General features: G+C 45.9%; 1 protein-coding gene across 5 annotated transcripts in view; it reads right to left on the bottom strand.

Annotated features, from left to right (window-relative positions):
• The window catches only part of ASPH (aspartate beta-hydroxylase), a 201499-nt gene extending 194851 nt beyond the window's left edge, over window positions 1-6648 (bottom strand). For 2 of the 5 annotated variants that reach the window (XM_059724048.1, XM_059724051.1), the window contains exon 1: window positions 6215-6326. In XM_059724048.1, coding sequence (XP_059580031.1) covers window positions 6215-6311 — 97 coding nt within the window. In that variant the 5' untranslated portion in view covers window positions 6312-6326. Of the gene's footprint in view, window positions 1-6214; window positions 6336-6439 lie in introns of those variants that run through there. The other 3 variants (XM_059724050.1, XM_059724053.1, XM_059724049.1) reach the window with 3 other exon arrangements.
• Between the last annotated feature and the right edge of the window lie 16762 nt (window positions 6649-23410).

The raw sequence follows: 23410 nt of genomic DNA, 5'->3' as shown, positions 1-23410 counted from the left end.
AGTGATACCAGTGTCTTTTGCAATGGCAATCATGCTTTCCTATCTCTACTGAAAATACCCCGCCTGAAACCTTCTAGGTCCTAGGATTTCATTTGTCTTTTCCCCCCAGATCATATCACTGACTGGCTCACAGACCTCCTCATAGTGACTAACACACCCGGGTCTTTCTCCCAATTATTGTATTTACTCAAATATAAGACCAAGTGTCCCATCCCATCACCCAATCAACACTGGGGGGGGGGGGGTTAAGGTCCTTTGTTTTATATTAACATATAACGAAATTTCATTAAACTGCTGCCAAAAGCAACATGTGCTCACTAATGGAAGCCAACTATGCAGTTGATTAAATGCAGCCAGCACTGAACCCGACTATGAAACATATGGCTCATACTGGTCAAACATAGTGGGTTGCTTTGTTTTGGTGGGGTGGAGTGGTGGTATATATATTTTGGAAAAAAAAAAAAATAGTATTCCAGGTCAAATTAGCCTAATCAGTTCCGAATCCTTTCGATTGAGCAAAACACAGTCATTCAAATACCATATGTGAAGCTACAACTGGCAAGTATCCTCTACCCCCGACTGCAGCCTAGGGCTTCAGATACTCACAAATCCACTGGCAGGCATCCTACATGCAGGCCCAAGCCTCGAGGCTTGGAGTTCAGATGCCCCCAAGTCTCACTTACCCTTAGCCAACGGCCACAAGAGCAAGCTAGGAAGGAGTCCCCCATTTCTGTAAACTAAGTGTGTAGCCAAGATCCTCCCACTGGAAGCTGACCAGTGAGAAGCTAATTACAGGACTCTCATGAGGAACCCTGTCTGCAGTGCACTTAGACAGGGGTACACCCTCCACTACCCAATATCATTTAAAAGGAGCTTCATTTGAGTAACAGACCAGTGCAGCAACTACATTTGATCTTAGCTGACCACAGGACAAATATACTGATTTTTATATATAATTTTGGAAAAAAAATTTCCAAAATATATTTGTGTTCCAGGTCAAATTAGCTAGATCAGGTCTGAATCCTTTTGAGTAAGTAAAACTTAATTATTCAAACATCATATTTGGTGCTGCAAGCAGCAAGTATCCTCCACTCTAAACTTTTCAGTCTGGGGCTTCAGATACTTTCAAATCCATCAGCAGGTATCCTACATGCAGGCCCAAGCCTAGAGGCTTGGGGTTCAGATGCCTCTGAACCTGCCATAAGGAATACGTAATAGTGACCACTGCATACGGTCTCCCTCAATGCACTGTTTTGCAAGTCATAGTGAACCACTACACTGAATACATTTTTACTTCCTCTTCACTCCCACAGCTGAGCTGCACCTTTCTTTCCCATGTCCAATGAGTCCCATTTCTCCATCAGCCTTACACATCTGGCAAATCTCACCAAATGGGGCCCCAAACAGCTCACCAAGAATCCCTCTGTCACTCCCTCTCTCTCAGCCTATCACACATGATTAGCATGGCCCACCCTCTATAAGGTGGAGCTGGACCAGACTTCTCTGTGCCTCATCTGCATATACATTTTTGGAGAATCCCAGGACTCGTGACAACAACACCCAGTTCCAGGCATGAATGGAAGCTAATTAACATGTGGATCCTTCGTGGGGGCAGGGGTATTTGGAATACACCAGGGTGAGCAAAATACGGCCCAAGGCCATTCTATCCAGCCCACAAGGCCCCTAAAAAAATTTAGAAAATGAGTATTTATCTGCCCTTGGTTCCCGTCAAAAAATGACGGGAACCAAGGACAGTAGGATCCAGGGGAAGCCCAGCAGGTTCCCACAGCAGCAGGACCCGCCCGGCCTCACCCACCAGCCGGTGCTTATGGCCTGGGACCCCACAGCAGTGCTAGAACCTCAGGTAAGGGGGAAGGGGGGAGAAGGGCAGGGGAGGACACCAGGCAGGGAAGGAGCCCGGGAAAAAGCTGAGTGTGGGTGGGGGGAAAGCAGCCCCTGGCCCACCCCATGGCTGGCACCGCACGCTGCAGCCACCTGCAGCCCGTATGGGGCTGCCTGTGCCTGCTCCGGACAGCCCCGCGGGCTGCGAGCGGCTGCAACAGGGAAAACTGGGCAGGGGAGGGGCCACTTTTCCCCGTGCTCAACGCCAGCTTCTTCCCTGCTGGCGAGCAGGGGGTTGGGGCCATGCACTGCCTCCCGCCTGTACCACGGGGCCGCGGGGCACTGGGTGTGAGTGGGCGCAGGAGCCAGCGGGAACATGGGGCCCGCACTGGTATCCCAGGACCAGTGCCAGCAGGGCCCAGAGCAGGGTGGGATCCCAGCCGGCAGAGGCTCTATGGAGCCAGGCCAGCTCCCCCCTCTCCCTCCTGATGCAGCCCAGTCTGGCTCCACACGCCCCTGCCAGCCTGTGCCCCACTTTGGGCCCCACTGGTGCTGGCCCTGGGATGTTGGTCCCAAGACACTGGGACATTGGTCTCAAGATGGTGACTGGGGCGGGGCACCTGTCAAGGGGCGGGGCTACCTATCCCGCCCTCGACAGCCTGCCCTAACTGGGTGCCCTCCACCCAAAATAACTGCCTGCTCCTGGAATACACACAGCTGAGCTGTGGGGTCACCATAGCTTGGAATGCTGTTGACTCTGCAGGGGCCCAGCGCAATGAACCATATGTTCACATGAACCAAATCCCGAGACTGTTTCTTTGGCAGAGGAAATACCAGGGCCACAATGGTGGCAGGGGAAATACCCTCCCTGAGGTAATATAATTAAGATGGCACTGTGTAGCAGACGGTTACACCCTTGTCTGCTTGTGGACAGGACTCCCTGAGAAAGCCTCATAATTAGCTTCCCACTGGCCAGCTTCCAGTGAGAAGATCTTGGCTATGTGCTGACTTTATGGAAATGGGAGACTCCTCCCTAGCTTGCTCCTGCAGCCAGATGGCTGAGGGCAAGTGAAACTTGGGGGCATCTGAACCCCAAGCCTCTGGGGTCGGGCCAGCACATAGGACACCTGCCCAAGGATCTGGAAGCATCTGAAGCCCCAGGTAGGGGTGAAGGATCCTTGCCAGTAGTAGGGTCACATATGGTTCTTGAATGACTCATCATGAATTTGGAATGGATTTGGCTGATTTGACTTTGGACACAAAAAAATTTCCTTAAAAAACAAAACAAACAAACCAGCAAAACCTCCAGTCTTTTTAACACACTCCATTTCCCTTTTAACTTACTGACCTAAAAATTCTTGTGCTAATCTTCACCGTCTCCAGCTTAGTGTTCTACATATCAATATAACTGAAAAAATTACATATCTGCCAGGGTTAAATCCTGGTTACTAATCTCATACACTAAATTAAACAGGTTTGTATGAAATACATTTCTATAGCTACCACTTCTCAGGTAGGCAACCACCAACTCTAATACACTCAAATACCCAAGGTCTATTTTTCCATTAAAATTATACTGACACATTAACATATCTGGAATTTCAGAATGGTATACAAGTTCTACAGACTTCCATTTTTGTTTAAAACTGTTAGTAATAGAGTTAATGATATATAACAATATTTCCGGAGACTCGGGCCATTTAAGATTCATCTTCCCACTTGTAACAAATTCTTCTAATATGGATTCCTAAATTCTTCAATTTATCTTTAGACTCCTACATAACTGCCCTGATTTTCAAAGGTTTGAAAGTCCCACTGCCTTCACTGATTCCACTACCCCTAGGATAGAAGCCAAGTCCTTCCCTATAAGTTAATGAAACAGTGAAGAGTACCAGGAACTGGCCAAGTCTCAGGGTTCCATCTTTCAGAGCTTCACTTAGATGTCTTAAAGCTGCCTCCTCACTAGCCTAGGAACTGGAAGTTGGAAAGAACAAGGTTTCATTGTCCCAAAATACTCAGTGACTACTGTGAAGGATCTCTGTTTTCTGCTATGTATGCCTTACTTTTATTAAAGAATCATAGGGCACCTATACATGAGCAACAAGGCTGCTCTGTAGTGCTGTAATTACAGTGCATTGGAACAGATTTCAGCAGCTCGTGTATCAGCATCCCTGCACTTAAAAAGGGCGAGGGGGGCACTTTAAAGCTCATTCAATGAGCTTCAAAGCACCTCTCCCACCATTTTTAAGCATGGAGACACTGGTACATGAGAGACTCCAGCTGCTTTAATTAGAGAGACTCTAAAAGCCAATCTAAAATGACACCCCCCCCCCTCCACTCCCAGAGCACGTGTATAAACACCCATCTAGTGCAATGCCTGTCTCAGTCAGCTGTGCTTAGTACTATAAAGTAGCACTAGTCACATTTTTTATATTTGCATAACTGAACACAAGATTCTGATAAGCAAAAGTAGGCAAAAGTGACAATAATTTGGTCAGAATTTACTGTAGTATCTTTGGGCCCCATGCCAAATATATAGGTAAAACCGCATCGTGTAGAATGTTCACAACTGGAGAACTAGCTGGTTGGTTGAATGAAGCAGGATTTTTTTTTTCCAAAAACAGCTTAGCTTTTGCAGAAACTAATAGTACACATCTGGGAAAGATTCTTACAACGTGCAAACAGATTTCTCCTGATCAGATTTTTCTGACCAACGACATTTTAAAAACCAGGCGGACTGTTAAGAGTTACCTTTGTTTCAGCCCATTGTAGCATTAAAATTGTATACTGGGATAGATGTTATCTATACACACACACACACATACACACACACACACACACACAATACACATACTACTTACTACATATTACACAATATGAATCTATGGAATACTATGCACGCTGCTTTCATCAGTGTGGCAGATATTTCAGTGTAAAACTAAGTACTGTTTTATAAACAGCAATATATGATAATGATATGGATATGATAATAAATGCATCCATAATTCTACATAAAAACTGTAAAAGAGAATGTTGAGGATGTACCACTAGTTAAAAGGAAATACATTTCCTTACCAAAAAGTTAGGATGAACACATCTGTTCAAAATAATAACAATGGCAAGCACTGCTTTATTGTATCAATTCTTTTTAGTGACATTCTGAACCCATTTTCCTCAATTACCAGCAAGATCAATAACTGTAAAATGCCATATATGCAGAGCTTTCATTTAAATGGTTATTAGTAGCATATGCTATATAAATGAAATGCATGACTAATACCAGAACTGTTTCACTGATTTTCACTATAATAGAAAATTCAGAAGCCCCAGTTCCCAGGTAACAAAAGGTAAGAAAGATTTGGAAAGCTAAAAGCACATCCTGCAATTACTATTAGTTGTAAATTAATCTTGTCACATTTAAATGTCTAACTGTTACTGTAAAGTTTCCTTCCATTAAGTGCACTTTGCATTTAAAAATACGTAGTTACTATAAAAAAATAGTTACTAAGGTCTGTTAGATCAGGTGTGTTGATCTCATCTAGCCCAAGGGGCCAGATGAATGTCACAGAGCCGGCCTGTGAGAAGGACCAGGACTGATCCCTAGCCCAGGTCCAGCTGCACACCATACACATCGGCCACAGGCCCGAGGGTTGTTCCTGGGGTCAGTACCAAGCAGTGTATACAGTCTGTGCCCCAGACTCCTGTGTTACACCTAGCTCATGCTCCACATGCACCCTGTACCAATGTTAGGGGCCGTCTGCACAGCAAGCCTGGGGCTGCCGTATGCTACACAGGGCACACAGACAAGCCATGTGCCCTACAGGCAGTACAGGGGCTTGACATAGGGCATGCGTGCCATGCGGCGCCCCACTGGACAGGCTCTCTATGCTAGCTCTGACATGGCCAGACCTGCACCAGCCCTGGAGCCAGCACACAAGCCAATCCACTGGAGTGCTGCATGCAGCACACGTCCCAGACCAAGCCCCTGGGGCTCACGATGCAAGCAGCCTCAGGGTTCGGCAAGGGGTGCACACTCCCCGCAGGCTGAACCTGGTGCTACATGGGGCACAGAGCATCCAAGGCAGAGGCTCCATGCAGCACCCCAGGGCTGGGGCATGGGGCCAGATCACAGGGTTCCCCACAGGCCAGAGCCAGCCGCATGACCAGCACCCCTGCGGTAGACAACTTCTACCAGGCCCAGGTTTGCCAACTCGGCTGCAAACCAGCCTTAGGATGGGCGTCCAGAAAGGCATCCTCTCGCCCACCCTTCGGGATGCTTCTCAACACAGGCCACTTGGACGAGGAGGAGAGAGCAGGTCAGCAAGCCCAGCGCCCCATAGCCACCGGCAACGCCGAGAGGATCCCCACAGACCATATCGCGGGGTTAGACGAGCCCCAGCTCCCAGGCCGCTGCGGGGGAAGAGGCGGGGGGCTCCTCTCCCGGCTCCACGCGCCTCTGCCAGGCGCATCCCGGGGCTGGAGCCCGGGGTACAGCAAGTCACCCCCGCTCAGCTCCTCCCGCCCACACGGAAACGCAGGGAGGAAGCCGAGAGGGCCGGGCAGGGCCCCGAGACCGCCCCCCGCGGGCGGCACTAACCTCGCCGGGCCCCGGGGCTGGGGCTGCTGCCGGCACCTCGGGGGTTCCTGCGCGGGGCCATGGCAGCTCCTGTCAGCGCTGGGAGCAGGTGGAGGACAAAGGAGATGGCTAATGGTTGACGGTGACACTACCGCTCCAGCCGCCGCCGCCGCCTAACCCTCTTCACCAGCCTCACAGCCACTGTGCCCGGCCCGCTGGCCCCGCCCCTGCCTCCCACCGGACAGCCGCCTCCACCAATCGTAGCACGCGAGGCGGGGCCCCAGGAGCAACTCATTGGCGGAGGCGCCGGGACGGGGCGGGACGTGTTTGTTTAAGAGGCGGTTGCCCCGCCCCCCACTCCCGGCTCCTTTGAACGTGGCAAGATGGACACGGAGGCGTCTCGCGAGAATTCATTCCCCACCCCCCACCCCGCCTCGGGCGCAGGCGCAGTGGCTGAAGCGCACGTGCTGTTCCGGGAGTCGGGTAGAGCTGAGGGAGTTGGTTGTTTTTATGGCTGGGTGAAACGTACCCATTTGCTACCCAACAACTTACCTTACCCCGCGGGTGTCGGTGCCCTCTCTCCTTTTCTCAGCAGTCTTGATGTTCCGTTAATCGAGCAGGTCGTACTTCTGCAGCTCTATTAGCTGCTCATCCTGCACAGCCCTGCAGACCAGTGTTGCCAGGTGTACAATAATTATGGTATTGGTACAATCATTTCAACCCTTGTATGGTATATGAACGCTAATAGTAAAATGTTCAAAGTGTACAGTAATTTTTGAGGGGTGTAGGTTGATGCAGCATATGCAAAACCCAAATCTTAACTGATGTTTTGGGGGGGGAAGTTTTTCATGTTCCAGGTCAAATTAGCCAAATTGGTTCCGAATTCTATTGATTGAGCAAGACTCAATCGTTTAAAAAGCATACGTGGTGCTACAACCAGCAACTATCCTCCACTGGCTTGAGATACTCCCAAGTCCATCTGGCAGGCATCCTACATGCAGGCCCAAGCCCGGAGGTCTTGGGGTTCAGATGCCCCTGAGTCTCACGTGCCCTTAGACAACGGCCACAGGAGCAAGCTAAGGAGCGGTCCCCCATTTCCATAAAGTAGGCGTGCAGCCAATATCCTCCCACTGGGAGGCTGTACTGGACTCTTGTAAGGTGTCCTGTCTGCACTGCATTGGACGGGTGCACCCCAGTACACGCTGCCATTCTAAAGTGATCTCAGTCAGGGCAATGGACCACTACAGCACAAGAGACTGTGCGGTTTGCCCTCAGCCATAGGCAGAGGGAGAAAAAACAGTTGGGTGGGGAGGACTGAGCATACACCACCCTCAAGCGGGAAAGTCTGCAGGGGAAGTGGGGCTGGGACCAGATAGGGATTGGGAGGGAGCAGAGTAGAGCTGGACCCAAGATCAAGGCCAGGGCCTGCTGTACCTGTGCGAGCGTCCCTTCCCCCATCATTGCTCAGCGCCAGTGCCTCCTGCACCAACGAATCCGCTGCCCCCAGCCCCACACTGGCTCTGGCTGCCTCCCCGCACCAGCCCTGGCCCCACACCGCCTAGGGGGGCCCAGACGCTGGAGCCATAGCAGGGCCAGCCTTGGCTGCGCCAGGCTAGAGGAGACAGAACCCCAGGGACCCCCACACCCATGACCCACCCCGCTCAGAGTCGTCCCTGGGAAGTGCAACCCCGGTCACCGGGAAGCACAACCCCAGCCCCGCCCCACAACAGTAGCCTGCCCTGCCCTGCCCTGCACAGATCCAGGGGCACACGCGCCCCATGCCTCCTGGGGTGTAGCAGCAGGAGCCACGTCCCCCAGATGAGCTGCTTATGGCTCAGTCTCATGCTCTATCAGCTGTGCCGTACCTGCCTCTGCCCCAGCCCTACTCCTGGTGCAGCTGCCAGAAGCCTGCAACCAGGCTGCCTTGCAGGCCTATTCCTGCCGTGCATTTGGGAGGGCTAAGCTCTGTTAGCCCCCCTTCTACCACCTATGCTGTCAGCACCTTGTGATTGCTTGTCTTGAAGTAAAGAAATGCTTCAACTTTGATGGAAGGCCCAGTTCTGACTCACTCACTGGGTATACAGTGAGCAATGTAAAGTAAATAAGGAGACTACTTATTTGCATGCTTATTTGCATATTTTTTCAGTGTACAATAGTTTTTCAGTAAATACAATGATTTTGAGCTTCCAATATGATAATTTCATGTTTAAGACCTGGCAACATTGCTGCATGCTGTTCTAAACTCTAGCTTAAGATGTTAATTCGGGTGTGGAAACATTCACTCAGGTCAGTGTCAGCTCAGGTGTGGAAATAACATTAAGTGAAACATTGGGTGCACTGTCAAAACACACTCAGGCAGTTTTGATTTTTTGTTTGTTTGATTTTTTGTTTGTTTGTTTTTTTAATAAATCTGAAAGGGATGGCCATTTAATTCTAATAACTTCAGGCTGAAAGGAGTAACATCTTTTGAATTTTTTTTTACCTGGTGTCTTGTGCTTTTATACATAATATAGACAATAGCAAATTAATAAACATTCCCATAAAGTTCTATTTTTCTTGCTTTGATCTTAAATGGAGTAATATAGGCCTAGGCCCCAAGTATATTCTTAAAGCTTCTAGTTTCTTTTTACCTAGAGAAAAATGTGTGTTGTGTTATGTGTGACGATGCACCACACCATCTGCACCCTGCTTTCCAAAATCCTAGATCTGCCCATGCTGGTAGGTATACAAACAACTCACAGGATAAACCCAGAGATTGCAAATGAGGATTCCATTGTGTCAACAGAATTCTGACCAGAGCAAATAACTCAGAAGGACCACAACTGTAGTAAAAAAATGATTGAAAACTAAAAGCTGACATTTTCTGAGAAGGACCTCAAGTCTAATGAGGGGAACCACTGAGTTAGTTTATTAAGTGCACCTCTACCTTGCCTTCTTGCTTACTTCAGGCTAACATGGCTAACTGCCTCTCTCTAGCCTGCAAAGGTCAATCTTATTTTGGGGAAACTAAGGCACAGAGCAGCTTGTTTATCTGGCTGGCCAGAGGCAGAGCTGGGAAGACAATTGATGGGTCTTTTTGGTTCTAGCTCAGTGCCCTTTAATAAGGCCACGTTTGTGTGGCTGTGACCAAAACATGACCAAGACCTGAGCCTAACCCTACATGACAGATTGGAAAAATTGTACTATTTTGTACTTTATTTTGATTTAGAGTAATTGTGATCCTACTATAAGTGGGATTGTCTATAACTTGTTTTGTTTGTTTGTTTGTTTGTTTGTTTGCTTTGGGGGTGTTAATAAGAAATATTTCCAAATGTTCTGTGCATCTTTCTTAAGTCAATGCCTTGGAGTTTAGCATCGAATGAGTAATTTAAACAAAATGTTATCAAATTTTCGTTCACTTAAATCTTGGAAGTAAAAAAGGAGAAAACAAGACAAAGCGAATGAAATCCTTATCTTTTGCACAGTTCTATGGAGAAAGAAGTGAATGGCCGCTGTAACAATTTTTTTGCCAACACTTATATCACAGATCGCCAATATATTTTTCATATGTTTGGTATTTAAGTCTGTAGTTTCTAAACCAAGGCATTTTAAAGAAAGAAATTTCACAATAACTGATGAAGCAATTTCACTCTTTAAAGGAAAGTTGCCTTTTTATTTTGGTCCACGGGATGTTTTTCTATTAAATTAGAAGAACTTGTCTTTTATACCATGGGCGATTGGTGCCACCTTAGTCGGGGGGGCATGAGCCCCTCCAGCAATCAGTCAGCAACTTGGGGCAGGGGGTCCCCCCTGCAACTGATCCCACCGACCAGGGGGGGGCATGGCAGATCGCAACAAGGCCGATCGCTGCGGCCAAATCCAGAGGTGGCTGTGTGTGCTTGCGGGAGCACCATGGCGCTCCCACTCCCCGACCAGCACTTGCGGGGGGGCACCGGTGCTCCCACCTGCCCCCCCTGCCCATTGCCTAAGCTGCGAGCGTGGCCAGTCAGGAGGTGTACCAGCCACTGTTTTATACAGCAAGACTAGGATTTTTTTTCAAAAATCAGTTACAATACAGTTTTGGAGAGAGATTCTATGTCCTCTGTATGTAGTGGGTCTGGATGGATGTTTGTGGTGTCTTCCTGCCTTTGTTTCAGTTTATTCCCTTCTTTCATGAGATGTGGAAAGATCAAGATTGCCTTCCATTTGTTTCTAATACCTACAGTTCCATGGTAACAGTCCTCAGTCCCTAGAAAAAGCATGGAGCAGATCCTCAAGGAATCTATTTCTAAGCACTTGGAGGAGAAGAAGCTGATTAGGAACGGTCACCATGAATTCAACAAGGGCAAATCGTGCTTGACCTAACCTAATTGCCTTCTGTGATGAGATGACTGGCTCGGTGGATGTGGGGAGAGCAGTGGATATGTTATACCTTGATTTTAGCAAGGCTTTTGATATGGTCTCCCACAAAATTCTCGCTGGCAAGCTAAGGAAGTATGGGCTAGATGAATAGACTGTAAGGTGGATAGAAAATAACAGCCTTCAAATACCTGAAGTGGGGTTCGAAAGAGGATGGAGCTAGACCGTTCACAGTGGTGGTAAATGACAAGGAGCAATGGTCTCAAGTTGTAGCAAGGGAAGTTTAGGTTAGATATTTGGAAGAACTTTCTCACTAGGAGGGTAGTAAAACACTGAAACAGGTTACCCAGAGAGGTTGTGGACTCTGCATCCGTGGAGGTTTTTAAGACCTGGCTAGACAAAGCGTTGGGTGGGATGATCTAGTTGGGGATGGTCTTGCTTTGAGCAGGGGGTTGGACTAGATGATGTCCTGAGGTCCCTTCCAACCCTAGTTTTTTATGATTCTATGAGCACACTGATTACAATCATATCACACATTATGGTACCAATTGGTCTCCTACATGGTTAGGGAAGGATTTTTTTTTCTTTCTAATGCATCCTTGAGTTATTTTGTCAACTTTCTCTGACACCCAGAAGTTGGCCACATTTGAAGTTGTGATGCTGATTTAGAAAGGAACTCCCCCAGCTATGATTGGTTGTGACCACAACGGTTTTCACTTACCTTTGCAGCATGGGCATGGTTTGTCTGTTGAGATCACCTAGGCATTTGTCACCTTAAACAGTCCTTTACCATTTCAGAACATTGGCAGCTCTGGTGGCTTCCTGTTACCTGCTTGCTGCATGTGGTATAGTCTTCTGAGGGGTGAAATGCTTCATCTGTTGAAAGTCTTGTCCTAAATATAGGGATATCCAGACAAAATTCAGTGGCCTGTATCATACAGGATGTCAAATAAGATAATCTGATATTCCATTCTGGCCTTAAGATGTATGAAACTATGAAGCTAGTAAAAAAAAAAAAAAAGAGAGAGAGAGTTTTTTTAACAAATATTTCAATGAACATATTTTTGTGGGTTTTCCCCTTATTCTTTAATCATCTCTGCTAACATATTTCCTACTGCATATAATAAATGACAAGAACCTCTAAATCCTATCTGCTCAGTGAAGAAAAGAGAACAAGGCAAAACAGAGCCAAAAAAAATAATGGATATGTAAAGGGTATGTTACAAAGCCCACTGCAGTTAGTTGGAGTCCTTCTAATTGAATCATGCCAATAAAAAACCCAATCACTTCCAAGAGCCACATCTATCCTTCTCTTCAAAGATTTGATTCCTAGTTCAGTCTGCAGTTGAAATCTTCATATATCATATTGGCTTAGAAAAAAGAAGATATTGTATTGTCATAAAGTCACCAAATAATAAGTCCTGCTTGGAAAATAAATGCTTTTCCTTTACTATGACATTTATTTTTCCATAAACACCTCAGCATTTATGCTGCTGCAGCAGCAGCTGTTCAGTTGGCCCGATTCATTCAGGAGAATCATGATTCAGTGTTTGACGGAAATAAACACTTCCAAGGTGATGAATTGCTCCCTCTCTGAAATAATCAGGCAGGAAGAAGATGCCATATATATAAAATAAGCATTTATATCTGGATAATGTGTAGCCATGGGGAAAAGAGGTGCAGAAATACGAGATGATTTATAGAAGTTATACAACCAATGAAGTAGCACTTGCTTAAGCCAGTGAATTGAACTATGTGCTTTTAATTTTCCCAGGGGATAGTAGTGGCATTAAGGTATGCAAGGTGGTTTTCTGATTTAAAGTTTGTCCTATTGATAGGTTTATTTTGATACAGGATCTGAGGAGTTGTAATGAGAGTTTAAGAAGTCTTTTTTTAATAGGAAAACGGTACCCAAATTTTACTGAAGATTTGGGTCATTCATCAGCAGAAGAGGAATTCTCCCAAATTATTTTCTTTAGCGGCAGATTATACTAATTGACTTACAGATGTATGTTCAATTAAGTTTTGTGCATTCTTTATAAATAGATATATTTTAAGTTGATTGTTCATGAAGGCAAAATGTGAGCACAAACTAGAAAGGAAAAAGATGGTTGGAAAAATTAATTATATGCATTATGCTGGAAATGACTAGGAGGGATCCAGGATACATTATAATTAAAAATAAAGTCTTCAGGGGGGGAAAAGGTGCTTTTCCATTTATAATTATAGCCTCTCCCCAGAACATTTCTAAATGCCTTTGTTTAAGATTATCTTTTGGGAGATGAAAGATGCTAACTGCCCGGTCAGCCAAGAAGATCATTGCAATCAGCACACTGTTTTCATGAATTTATTTCATGGCTTGGGACATTAAAAAGATTCCTAAAAAAATTGTTTTAATTTCAAGGTTACTGGGTGTTGAGATGTCGGGCTTGATTTTTCAGACCCGCTGAGCAGCTTTCTAACTACAAATTGAGGTTTGGGTACTGAATTAGATTCAGGAGTTACAGCTTGGGCACCAAAACTACTAGCTACTTTTTGGCGGAGTGAGGAAAGAGGAGCTGATTGAGGGTTTGGTTTGTTTTTTGTTTTTGTCAAGGGAGGAGGGTATGTTCACCCCACATCCTAAATGGGTAAAGTGCAGGAGTTATTTCTTCCTTCTGGCCAGCTTAATCCAATGATGTGTGTTAGCAAAATGCAGAAATAAGAGACTGTGATAAACAAAAGGTATATTTGACTTTGATTACTGCCCAAGAAGTACCTGCTGCTTCTTTCCTTGTAGGGAAAGATCTGTTTCTAGGTGTGTACATTTTTATAGAAACTAAAATGATTATGTGATTGTTAAAATTTTAAATGAAAAGTTGCCTATTTGCTGGGGCAAAAATTCAGTAAGATAAAACCATCTGGTGTTTAAAGGAAATGAAGCATTTAGGCCAAAATGCAGTAGTCCAAGTTCAGGCAAAGCTCCAATTGAAGTAAAATTTGATTAAAAATTGGCAGAGTAAAAAAGAACAGGCTACATATTAACAATGTAAAGACAAAAACCTGTTCCTTTTGCTCCCAACCAACTGACTTTGACCCCTAGGGTGAATAAAACAACCAGAGTTTTCCTTTTGAGTAAATAGGATGGTGTAATACTTTAGCAGTTTATACAGAGTACTTGGCTTCTGGATACCTTGCACCAAAATTTGTCAGGTATGATTCAGCTAGATTGGTCCCCTTGAGTATCATTACAGTTGGGAATAGAACAGCAAGGGTTTCTTGTTTCATTATAATCTCCTTGGAACAAGATTTTGCAGCTAGTGATTGTGTTTGGCATAAAATACAAGGATTAAAGGACTTCCTTTGTTGTGGCATCGTGCCCGATATCAAATCTCTTCACACCAGCCCTGTTCCTCAGTAGAAATAATATGTTGCCGTACACTTCTGTTTGCTGCCCCCCCCATCCCCCTCCTGCCTTATAAAGAGATGGGCTTGCTGTCATTGCAATTAACACTTGGAATGGAGTTATACCTAAAGGGATTGATTGTGCCATAGGTGGACTGTTCAGAATTTCATGGTCTCAGTGAGAGCAGTGCAAATTCTTTCACAAGCCTCCTGGGCCGAGTACAGACATTCCAAAAGCCTGCGTCTGAATTGATTCAATCTTTGCAGATTAATCTAATAGGGACTGCTGCGCCTTAGCCAGGCAGACCCAAGCTGCAGTCCCCCAATGGGAGAGGGGAGAGAGGGGGGAATAAACCTCCTCCCTGCCCACTTTGCCTCAGGGGCCATACCAGACCCATGTCTGGGCTTGCCCCCTCCTCTGCTCCACCTAGAGAGCAGGGGGGGGGACGGGCAGGACCAGCCCTGCTCTCTGGAGCAGACAGCACAGCCCAGCTCAGGGCTGAAAACCATGCTGGGATGCTGGGCTACTCTTTAACTTTAACCAGGAAGGGGTCTGGGACAGAAGTTGCATAAACTGGTTTGACTTCAATCAGTGAAGTCTGATACTACATTCAACCAGGTTTATCCTAACCTGCCATTTTGGAACTGGGTTATGTGCACTGAACTGTTGTTCTCTTACATGTTTAAACCAGTTTCTGATCACTTAAAGCAATTGATGTGTAACTTCTGTCCCTAGCCTTAGAGAACAAAGGTGTGCATGTTCTCTCAGAGCCTTGCTACACATTGCACTTTGAGCTGCTCAAATGTTGATCAGTGTTAGTGGTAGCTCAAGTTTGAAGGAGTCACATCTTGGGGCTAAAAACCTTTCTGACTGTTCCCTACCTACACAGCTCTGATTTGCCACTAGAAGGCTGGCAAGCGGAGGCCTGACTAGGAGCTACAGTTGTGAGTTGTCACTGTAGGGCTGGTGAGCCTGGATGGACTTCTATCCCTACTCCAGGTCGGGGTGTGAGGTGGGTTAGGGTGGGAACATGAAACTAGGAGGTGCAGAGTTAATGGGATGGAGGTCATTAATGAAATGGGAGGTGGAAAGGAAATGGGGGTGGGGAAGGGTGGTAAAATGAAGCAAGTCAGTCACTGAATGATAAACATATAAAATAAAAAGAGAATTTAAAAAAATAAGGGAGAATTAAATTAAAGAAAAGCTCATGTTTTAATACATTGGGATTTGGGTGTGGGGGGTGCTGGTTGTAGTTCCTAGGGTGGCTGGAAAATGGGAGCAGTGAGGAAAGGCACTTCTGGGAGAGCTACTGCCCCTGCCCTGTGGAAGAAGCCCTAGCTCATGGTAACCTGATCTGGCCCATTATCTTGTTCCCCTTCAACCCCTGCTAGACCCCATCCATGCCCCGTGACCTGGCTAGCTGTCCATCTTGCAGAGAGTGCCCCCTAAGTGGTGCAGCGCAACACAATATATTTTGTTGCAGGGTGAAACATCCAGACCCAAATATGACCTGGATCAAAAGGGAGAAGAGTTGGAGGAGACTGTTGGAGCCACCCCTGTGAGCCTGTTTCTACAGCTTTTCAGGGTCACCATCTGGGCCTGGCCTAGCAGATCATGCTCCCTTTTGCCACTTGGTGTGTGATAAAGAAGGTGAACACAGTCTCAGAGCAGTCCTCTGTGCGGGCCGGGCCCTGATCCCGCCGCCAAGTGCGAGTCGGAAGGGGGCGATCCGTGGCCCGTCTTTGCGCACGCAGGCTGTGGCCAGCAGCCCAGGCACGCAGGGTCGGAGAAAACCGGTGGCAAGCTAGAATTAGTCACAAACGCGTAGTGGTTGATTAAAAGATTATTTACTTACACCCAAAGATGGTAGTGGTGTAGGCTGGACAGCTTTCCAGGTGCAGCTCCGCTTAAATCCTTGTTGGAGGACTACGACAAATTCTTTCCTACGGAGTTGTTTAGGCTCCGCGGGTTCGGCAATTCTTTCCCACAGAGTTGTCGAAGCTCCGTGGTCCGTCCGGTTCCCAGGCCCCGGAGTTGTTTAAGCTCCGTGGGTTCGAAAATTGGGTTTACAGGAAAGGGATACATCTAGGATTGCGCTCGGCATCGGGGAGAGGCTAGAGGCGGTTCGTTCTTTTGTTCCCCCTCCAGAGTTGTTATAGCTCCGTGGGTTCGGTTATTAAGCCTCTGTTGCCTGCTTAAGAGAGGCGCGTTGGGTCCGCAAGGGTCCACATTGCTTAGAGATCTTCACACAGGGCGAAGTCTCCTCCTCCTGGGGTTCGTAAAGCCCTCCAGTTTTCCTCTCTCTCCGACTTGGGCGGAAGCTACCCAAGCCTTTTGTACGGCTAGCAAGCCAATAGCTAGCCGCCACGTGTGCCTACATTTAGAACCGGCCAATAATGTGGCGCGAATCTAAATACAAATGGCGGGAACTCCTTTGCAACGTGCATCACTAGTATGCAGCAAAGAAATGCACCATGCAAAGAAACTATAGTTTGGCGGGAAAAATAATTTAGCGGTGCCGAAGCACACACAAACAAAAACCACAACTTTGGGTTGTGACATCCTCTACTTCCTCCTTACGTAGAAAGGTCAGGCTGCCAACATTGTTGGGTCTAGGTGAATCGACAAAGGTGCCCATGGCCAGGGCCTCTGGAAGTTGCCAGTTTTCTTAAGAAGCATAGCTCATACAGGGCGTGTCAGGCTCAGCAGGCTTGCTCTGATATTGCAACCACTAGGCACTGCCACCAGGTTGTCAGAGCAGGGGGCGAGGACACAAGCATGATATACTTCAATTGTCCAAGTGTACAGTGCCTCCCCAGACAGGATCTCAAAGCATATACCACCATTGTTCTCTTTGGGGTTTTGGGAGGAACAGCAGAGTACCATGCCCACCACTCTCATTGCTGTTCATGGCTGGAGAAGTAAGCAAGTAGTGATTGGGGGAGGGAGAGGGGTCTGTCTGGTGAACTGTCATCAGGGAGAGCTCATTGCCAGGGATTCTGGTTTTCTCTAATTAAAATAAATTCGCAAATTCTCTGATTAAAAAAAAAAACACCCAAATCCATGATTAAAATGAAACACCACTATGTTTTATTGATATTTTTACAATTTTAAAGCAATTTGTAGACCTACCAATGCCTTAAGCACTATAATAAAATAAATTGTAAATACTGATAAATTTTGGCATTTGATTTTGGAGATTTTTTGTTATTATGGAAAATCAGAGCTCCCCCTGCCCCCTTTGCTCACCAGGAGACAGGTCCAGGCCCCTCACTTCCAAGCCACAGCCCCCCAGACCTGCTGGTGCCCTTCACTCACCAACCACAGCCCTCTGGCCCTGCTGTGTTACCAATAAGATTTCTTTTTGCCAGAGCCCTAAAGGATTAACATAGCAACTAGTCTGATGTAGTATCAAGTGTAATAGTAACCCCAATGCAATATTACAGGTTTCCTCTCCATAATATGATCTGGCAGGTCACTTCTTAGATGTTTCAGCAGCGACTTTTAGGGGTACAAGGCCTCAAGTCCTCCAGTGGGTGGGTGTTATGTTTGTTTCTGGCAGAATTTGACAGGTAACCTATTAAGGCCTGGTGCTTTCTGTCTGGTGAGGCCAAAGATTGCACCTGTTTGAGCCTCAGACATGGAGAGTCTGGAGAGGCCTTCATATATATGTTGAATGGCCTCTGGGCATGTTCAGCTACAAATAGTTCTTTGTAGAAGCTAACAGCTTGCTCTTGGATCTCAGCAGGGTCTGCGAGCCCAAAGGAGTTTTAAGGCTGCCAATGATCTGTTAGACTAGTCATTCCTGGGAACTGGACACCAACAGCTTCATGTCCCTACCTCACCTGGTGCAGCAGTATCAGTTAAGCTTGCTGCTTTCAGTCCCCTAGGCCTAGTTCTCATTTTTCAAACCTAGATGTATTTGCTAATTGAAGAAACCCAACTCAGCCACACCAGCTATTAGATACCACCTGCAATATTCAACATGCACAATCAGTTAAAGCAGCAAATATCTTACCACTTCACTTGCCCTTGCAGGGTAGTGGTATGTATTGGACAGGGTTCACAGAGTAATTCTACTAGGCTTCCAAAGGATACCCGAAACTGAATGCCTATTCTGAGATGATGTTGTGGTGACTTTATTTTCCTTTATGAAGCTTTCAGATGGATTGGTTCTTTATGCACTAATCTATAACAATTGATATACAACACTTGAATTGCCTTCATTTATCATTATTCATGGGATTTGAAATGCTCTGTGAACTGCAGTTTCCATATGCTGGACACTCAAATTAGTTCTGCTTCATACCCATAGATATGTTGTCCCCTTTCCATTACAGGGAAATGCTTCCAGGACTGGTTGTTTATAGCTTGATACTTATTACTTTATTATTGTTTTACTCTTCTTTATGTTTCCCTATAATAATCCCAGAAACTTTAGTGATGAAGAATGTTCAACACTACAAGATCTACACTTTGGCTGCATTTATTTACACCATGTCAGTCAGCAGATTCAGTTTGATCTCTGACAAACCTTAATACTTCGGGCAAAGGAGAGCAATTATCAATTACCTGAAGTAGTAGGTCAAGCTTGCAAGTTCTCATCTAAAAGGAGTGAAAACATGACTCATACAAACATTTGGTATTGATAGCCTTTCACTACAGTGCATGTTGTTTATCATGATACTGCCTTCACAATAACTAGAGAAATCATTTGGTTATCACAAGAGCAAAGTTTATTAAATACAAAATGGTCATATAAACATGTTAATTCTCATGCCTTGTAATATTTCATACTGTGACAGGGGGCAAACTCCCAGGCCTAGGCACAGTGCTGGCCTGCCCACTTGTCTTTGGGCACGCTGCCCGTCTTACTTGCCTGCCACACCTTGTTGTTAAATAATTAAGACGATAATTAGGCAGGAGGCTGCTCTTCAAGTGCTCTGATGTCAAAGGGCAGTACACACACAACTCCGACTTTCCTTTATCATGTCCCACACCTCGCAGATGACATCTGGGCCTCAAACACATTCACCCCTCTCTGAGACCCCAACTTATTTGTCCTCAGTTCTGGAGCCTCAGCTCACTTGCCCCCCACCTTTGGGGCCTCAACTCACCCCTATGCTGGGGCTCCAGGGTCTTACAACCCCATGGGCTCAGGTACCAATCCTATGGGCATGCCTGGCCCCACTAATATTGGGCTTAGGTGCCCCTCCCTGGACATACCTGGCCCTACTCCCCTCCACTCTCATTAACCCACCAAAAGGTGGGAGCTGGGGCTTTAAGGCATCCCACCTCGCCTTTCACCAGGGAGGTAACTGGCCTAGCATTTCTAGGGGACTATCCCACCATGGCCAGCCCTACCAGGCTGCCCTTCCCTGGCAGGATGCAGTTTTCAGTCATAACCAGGACCAGGAGCCTCCTGCCATCCCCAATAGCTCCCACCCTTACTTCCAAGATGTTCTGAGCAACAGCTAAGCCAGGTGTTGCCTCCTCAACTATTAGCAGCAAACTGCTGCTCCAACCCTGAGAACCAGGATCTTAAAATGGCTGCCTCATCAGGACTGGTCTTCACCTGCCTACTGCCTGCTCTCCTCCTTAAAGTGGCAGACACCAAAGGTGCTTGGCCACCCACCTTCCCCCTTAAACTGGTTTCTGGGGAAGGCTTTTCCTGCTGCTCACAAAGCAGGCTTATTCAGAGCCTGCAAGAGCTCTTAATTGGCGAGCACCCCAGTGGTGCACTGCCACACACCTCCCCCTTTAAAATGACTACACAGGGGTGTCTCCTGGCTGCCCTCCTTGTAGGCACTTCTCCAGCGTGCTGCAGCCCCCACTAAGTGGGAGCACCTCAGTTGTGCTCTGCCACACATACTTACTAAAAGATATTTGTTTTGTACTTGAAGGGAAATCACTTTAAACACCATGCTTTATGACTCAAAATAGTTTCTCTGAGTGATATTCTTACCAATAAAAGTGATTCAATTTTTTCAGTTTTGGAGATGATTATAGACAGTAGTATATTGAAGGTGCTTAATACACTGTTAAGAAGTCATGTGCTTGGAAAGTACAACCTTGCCCCTTTTCTCATTATATTAAACAGGATGACCAATCTTACACCTGAAACTGTCATTTAAAAAAACCACACTTTTAACAGATTCTGCCCATTTTACTCATGCTGGGTGCGTCTACACAAGTTATTTACTGCACAGTAGGTTAATAAGCTACGCAGTAAATGTTGCATGTCTACATGTGTGCCCCTATTGGGCTGGAGTAAACTAATTTACTCCACAGCAGTGCATGTGTAGATGCTGCCCCAGCTGGCTGGAGCATGAGAGTGCTTCAGTGCTGGGGCTGCCTGCTGGTTAGCCCTCCATTGGAGCACCCTTGTGCCCCAGTCAGCCCCTCCAGAGCAGTAGCCCCAAGCTGGCAGGCTGACCCCCCGGGTCACCTGCCAGGCAGGGATGCTCTGACTTGTCTCAATGTGCTGTGATCCCGGGCATACATGCAAAGATGCACCCAGGAGCAATAAACTCCAGTGCAATAAGCACTAGAGTTTACTGCAGCATATTAATATGCTCTGTGAGTAGTTCTCTTTCTCATGCTTCTCCCTGGGGTAGTCAAATAGATCTTTAGTTTCCCCTCTGCCACTATCTCCCTTTTCAATAACTATCATACCATTTACTATTAAATCCTTTAACCTAGAAATTGTCTTTGATTTGGCCCTGCATTGAGGCTGCAGCTAAGGGTTTTTTCCCCAGATTGTTTCTACATAATATCTATAGAATAGAGCCTTTCTTCTTCAGCCACACAACTAAAATTCTCATTTTCTCAGGCCTCAATTATTTTAACTTACTTTTCCCAGGCCCTGGCAAATTCAACCTTGCCATACATCTGTGCAGAATGCTGTTGCAAAGATCATTTTCCCAGCCTCTTGCTTTGATCTTTTCTCTTTCTATTCCTCTCTTAGCTTCCAAATCAACGTGAGTAATGGTGGCAGAATCTGGCCTATTTTGTTAATTGGCTTATCTCTTTATAAAACTTAACTGTGTCTTGTAGGGACTGTGAGGTGGTGGCTTGACCGCTGTGGGATGGGGGCAGGCAAGACCTGTGGGGTGGGGTGGAGGGGCAGGTGTGACCCACAAATGGGGTTGGTGGGGCCCACATGACCTGCGGATAGGGGGGGACCAGCGTGGACTGTGTGGGGTGGGCGAAGTAGGTGCAACCTGCAGGTGGGGAGGTGGGGTGAAGGGGCAGGCACGATGCATGGGTGGGGTGAGGTATCCTCTCCAGCTGATAAAAGCGGTTGTACCTGGAGCATCTTGAGAAGACTGCCGGGGGGGGGAAGCCAGGAGATGGGGGAGGGCAAAAAATAGCCCTGTGTGGGAGGGCAGGGTGAAAAGAGCAACCTTGGGGCTGGGGCCAGTGGCTGGTTTTTCCTGGCCCCAGGGCTGTGCAGGGAGAGTGGGCAGAAGTTCCATGCACCAGTTTGACCTACATCAAATAAATTTGATACTACACAGATCAAGTTTATCTTAAACTGGGTTCTGCAATTTTTAGACTGGTTTCTGTGCATGGAACTTCTGTACAGTTACAGGTTTAGACTGATTGCTGATCACTGAGACTGGGTCTGTAAGTTAAGGTTGGAACTGGGACAAGCTAAATTTAAATTGGGCAGCTATTTTGAACCTGATTTAATCTCTCCAAATGTTTGTACTTAACCCAGGTGTGTAAACTAGTCTAGCACAATTGACATACGGAAACCAAGGAGATGGCCCCAAGTTTCTAGTTTTCAGGTGACTTTATTACAGCTGGAATGCATTTTTCTGTTGCATCTCAGAGAGCTGCTATTTACATTTTCAGAGCTACATGTATGGCATTTGTTTTCTATGTATGTGAGAGAGAGAGAGAGACCACATGAGCACTTAAACACATGGTGAATTACTGAGGTGCCAAAGAGAGCGATGTTCTTTTTCTGTGTTAGGACAGGGAGCCTACCACCAAAACATTAAATACTGCTAATAACTTTTAAAAGCTGCATAAAAATATTTCAGAATCTTGTTTTGTTCTAATTGATCAAATGAAAGTGATAATGCATGTAAAAATCAGACTCCATTCCTAGGTTTCTTGAAGTAAATAACAAAACACACATTTTCTGTTTGCGGGGGAAAAAAATTAGATTCGGGTTATGACCTTATTTTGACAAAGATTGCTTCAGCTGACTCTGTCATGTTTTAATGACAAATGGAAAGTGATGTTCCATGCTTCAGTTACATTACTTTATAAGAATTAAATACCGATGTACAAGAAGATGGTAATCTGACACTACAGCACCCATCAGAATGCATTCACTCAACAGCCAGTAGTCATGTATTAAAGTATTACACTGAAAAGGAGAGAGATCTTATTTCACAAATATGTTTTCCTAATTGTGACTGGACAGTAAACCGACATGAACCTTAATGTAATTTAGAAGTTTGAAAAACCTAAACTTTAATTTAAAAGCTCTGAATAAATAACTGTACCTGATTTCACAATCAGAAAATATTTTATTAATGAAATAGTTTTTGGATTTCCACATAGGGAAGGAGGCAAGAAAAGGCTATAAAGATTAATTTTTTTTTTCAAGAAATTTTGGTCCAAATAAAATGGTGTTCAAAATCAGATCAGTTTGCTATCAAGAATGTAGACCCTAGTGTGTGGAAAGCACTATAAAAACAGAGCAGTCGATCATCCCTCAGAGCCAGGATATTTTAGCATTTTCATCCCTAATTTTTCAATGTCCAGATGTGGCAGTGGAATTCACAAACCTAAGTTAGGTGACTGAAATGGTAAGAGTTTACATGCAAGTGAATGGAGGGAAGGAAATGCTTCAGGCAGCTAATGAGGATTGCTGCAGTGGAGGGGTGAGTCTGAAATTACCTCTCTCCTGGACATAGACATATATAGGAGATGAAATACTCAGCTTATAACCACTTCCTGGACTTAGGCAGACAAGGTTCTTTGGGTGAATCCGATATCTTTTATTAGACCAATCTTTTATTATACTTCCTGGTCTTAAGCATTGAAGTTGTTTCTTTGGGCATGGACACCTTGCTCCGTCCTTCTTTTAAAACTTGATCCAGACAAGGGGAAGGTCCTGACTGTTACAGAATGAGGGTATTCACTTAGGTGTGCAGAGTCCTGGATTCCAGTTCCTACAACCCCAACTGCTAATGAGTCATTGGCAAAAATAATAAACAAACAGTATTGGGAATGATAAACCCTCTCTT

This window comes from Alligator mississippiensis, chromosome 3, assembly GCF_030867095.1.
Source record: "Alligator mississippiensis isolate rAllMis1 chromosome 3, rAllMis1, whole genome shotgun sequence".
Lineage (NCBI taxonomy): Eukaryota > Metazoa > Chordata > Crocodylia > Alligatoridae > Alligator > Alligator mississippiensis.
This window is presented reverse-complemented; position numbering and strand designations above follow the sequence as displayed.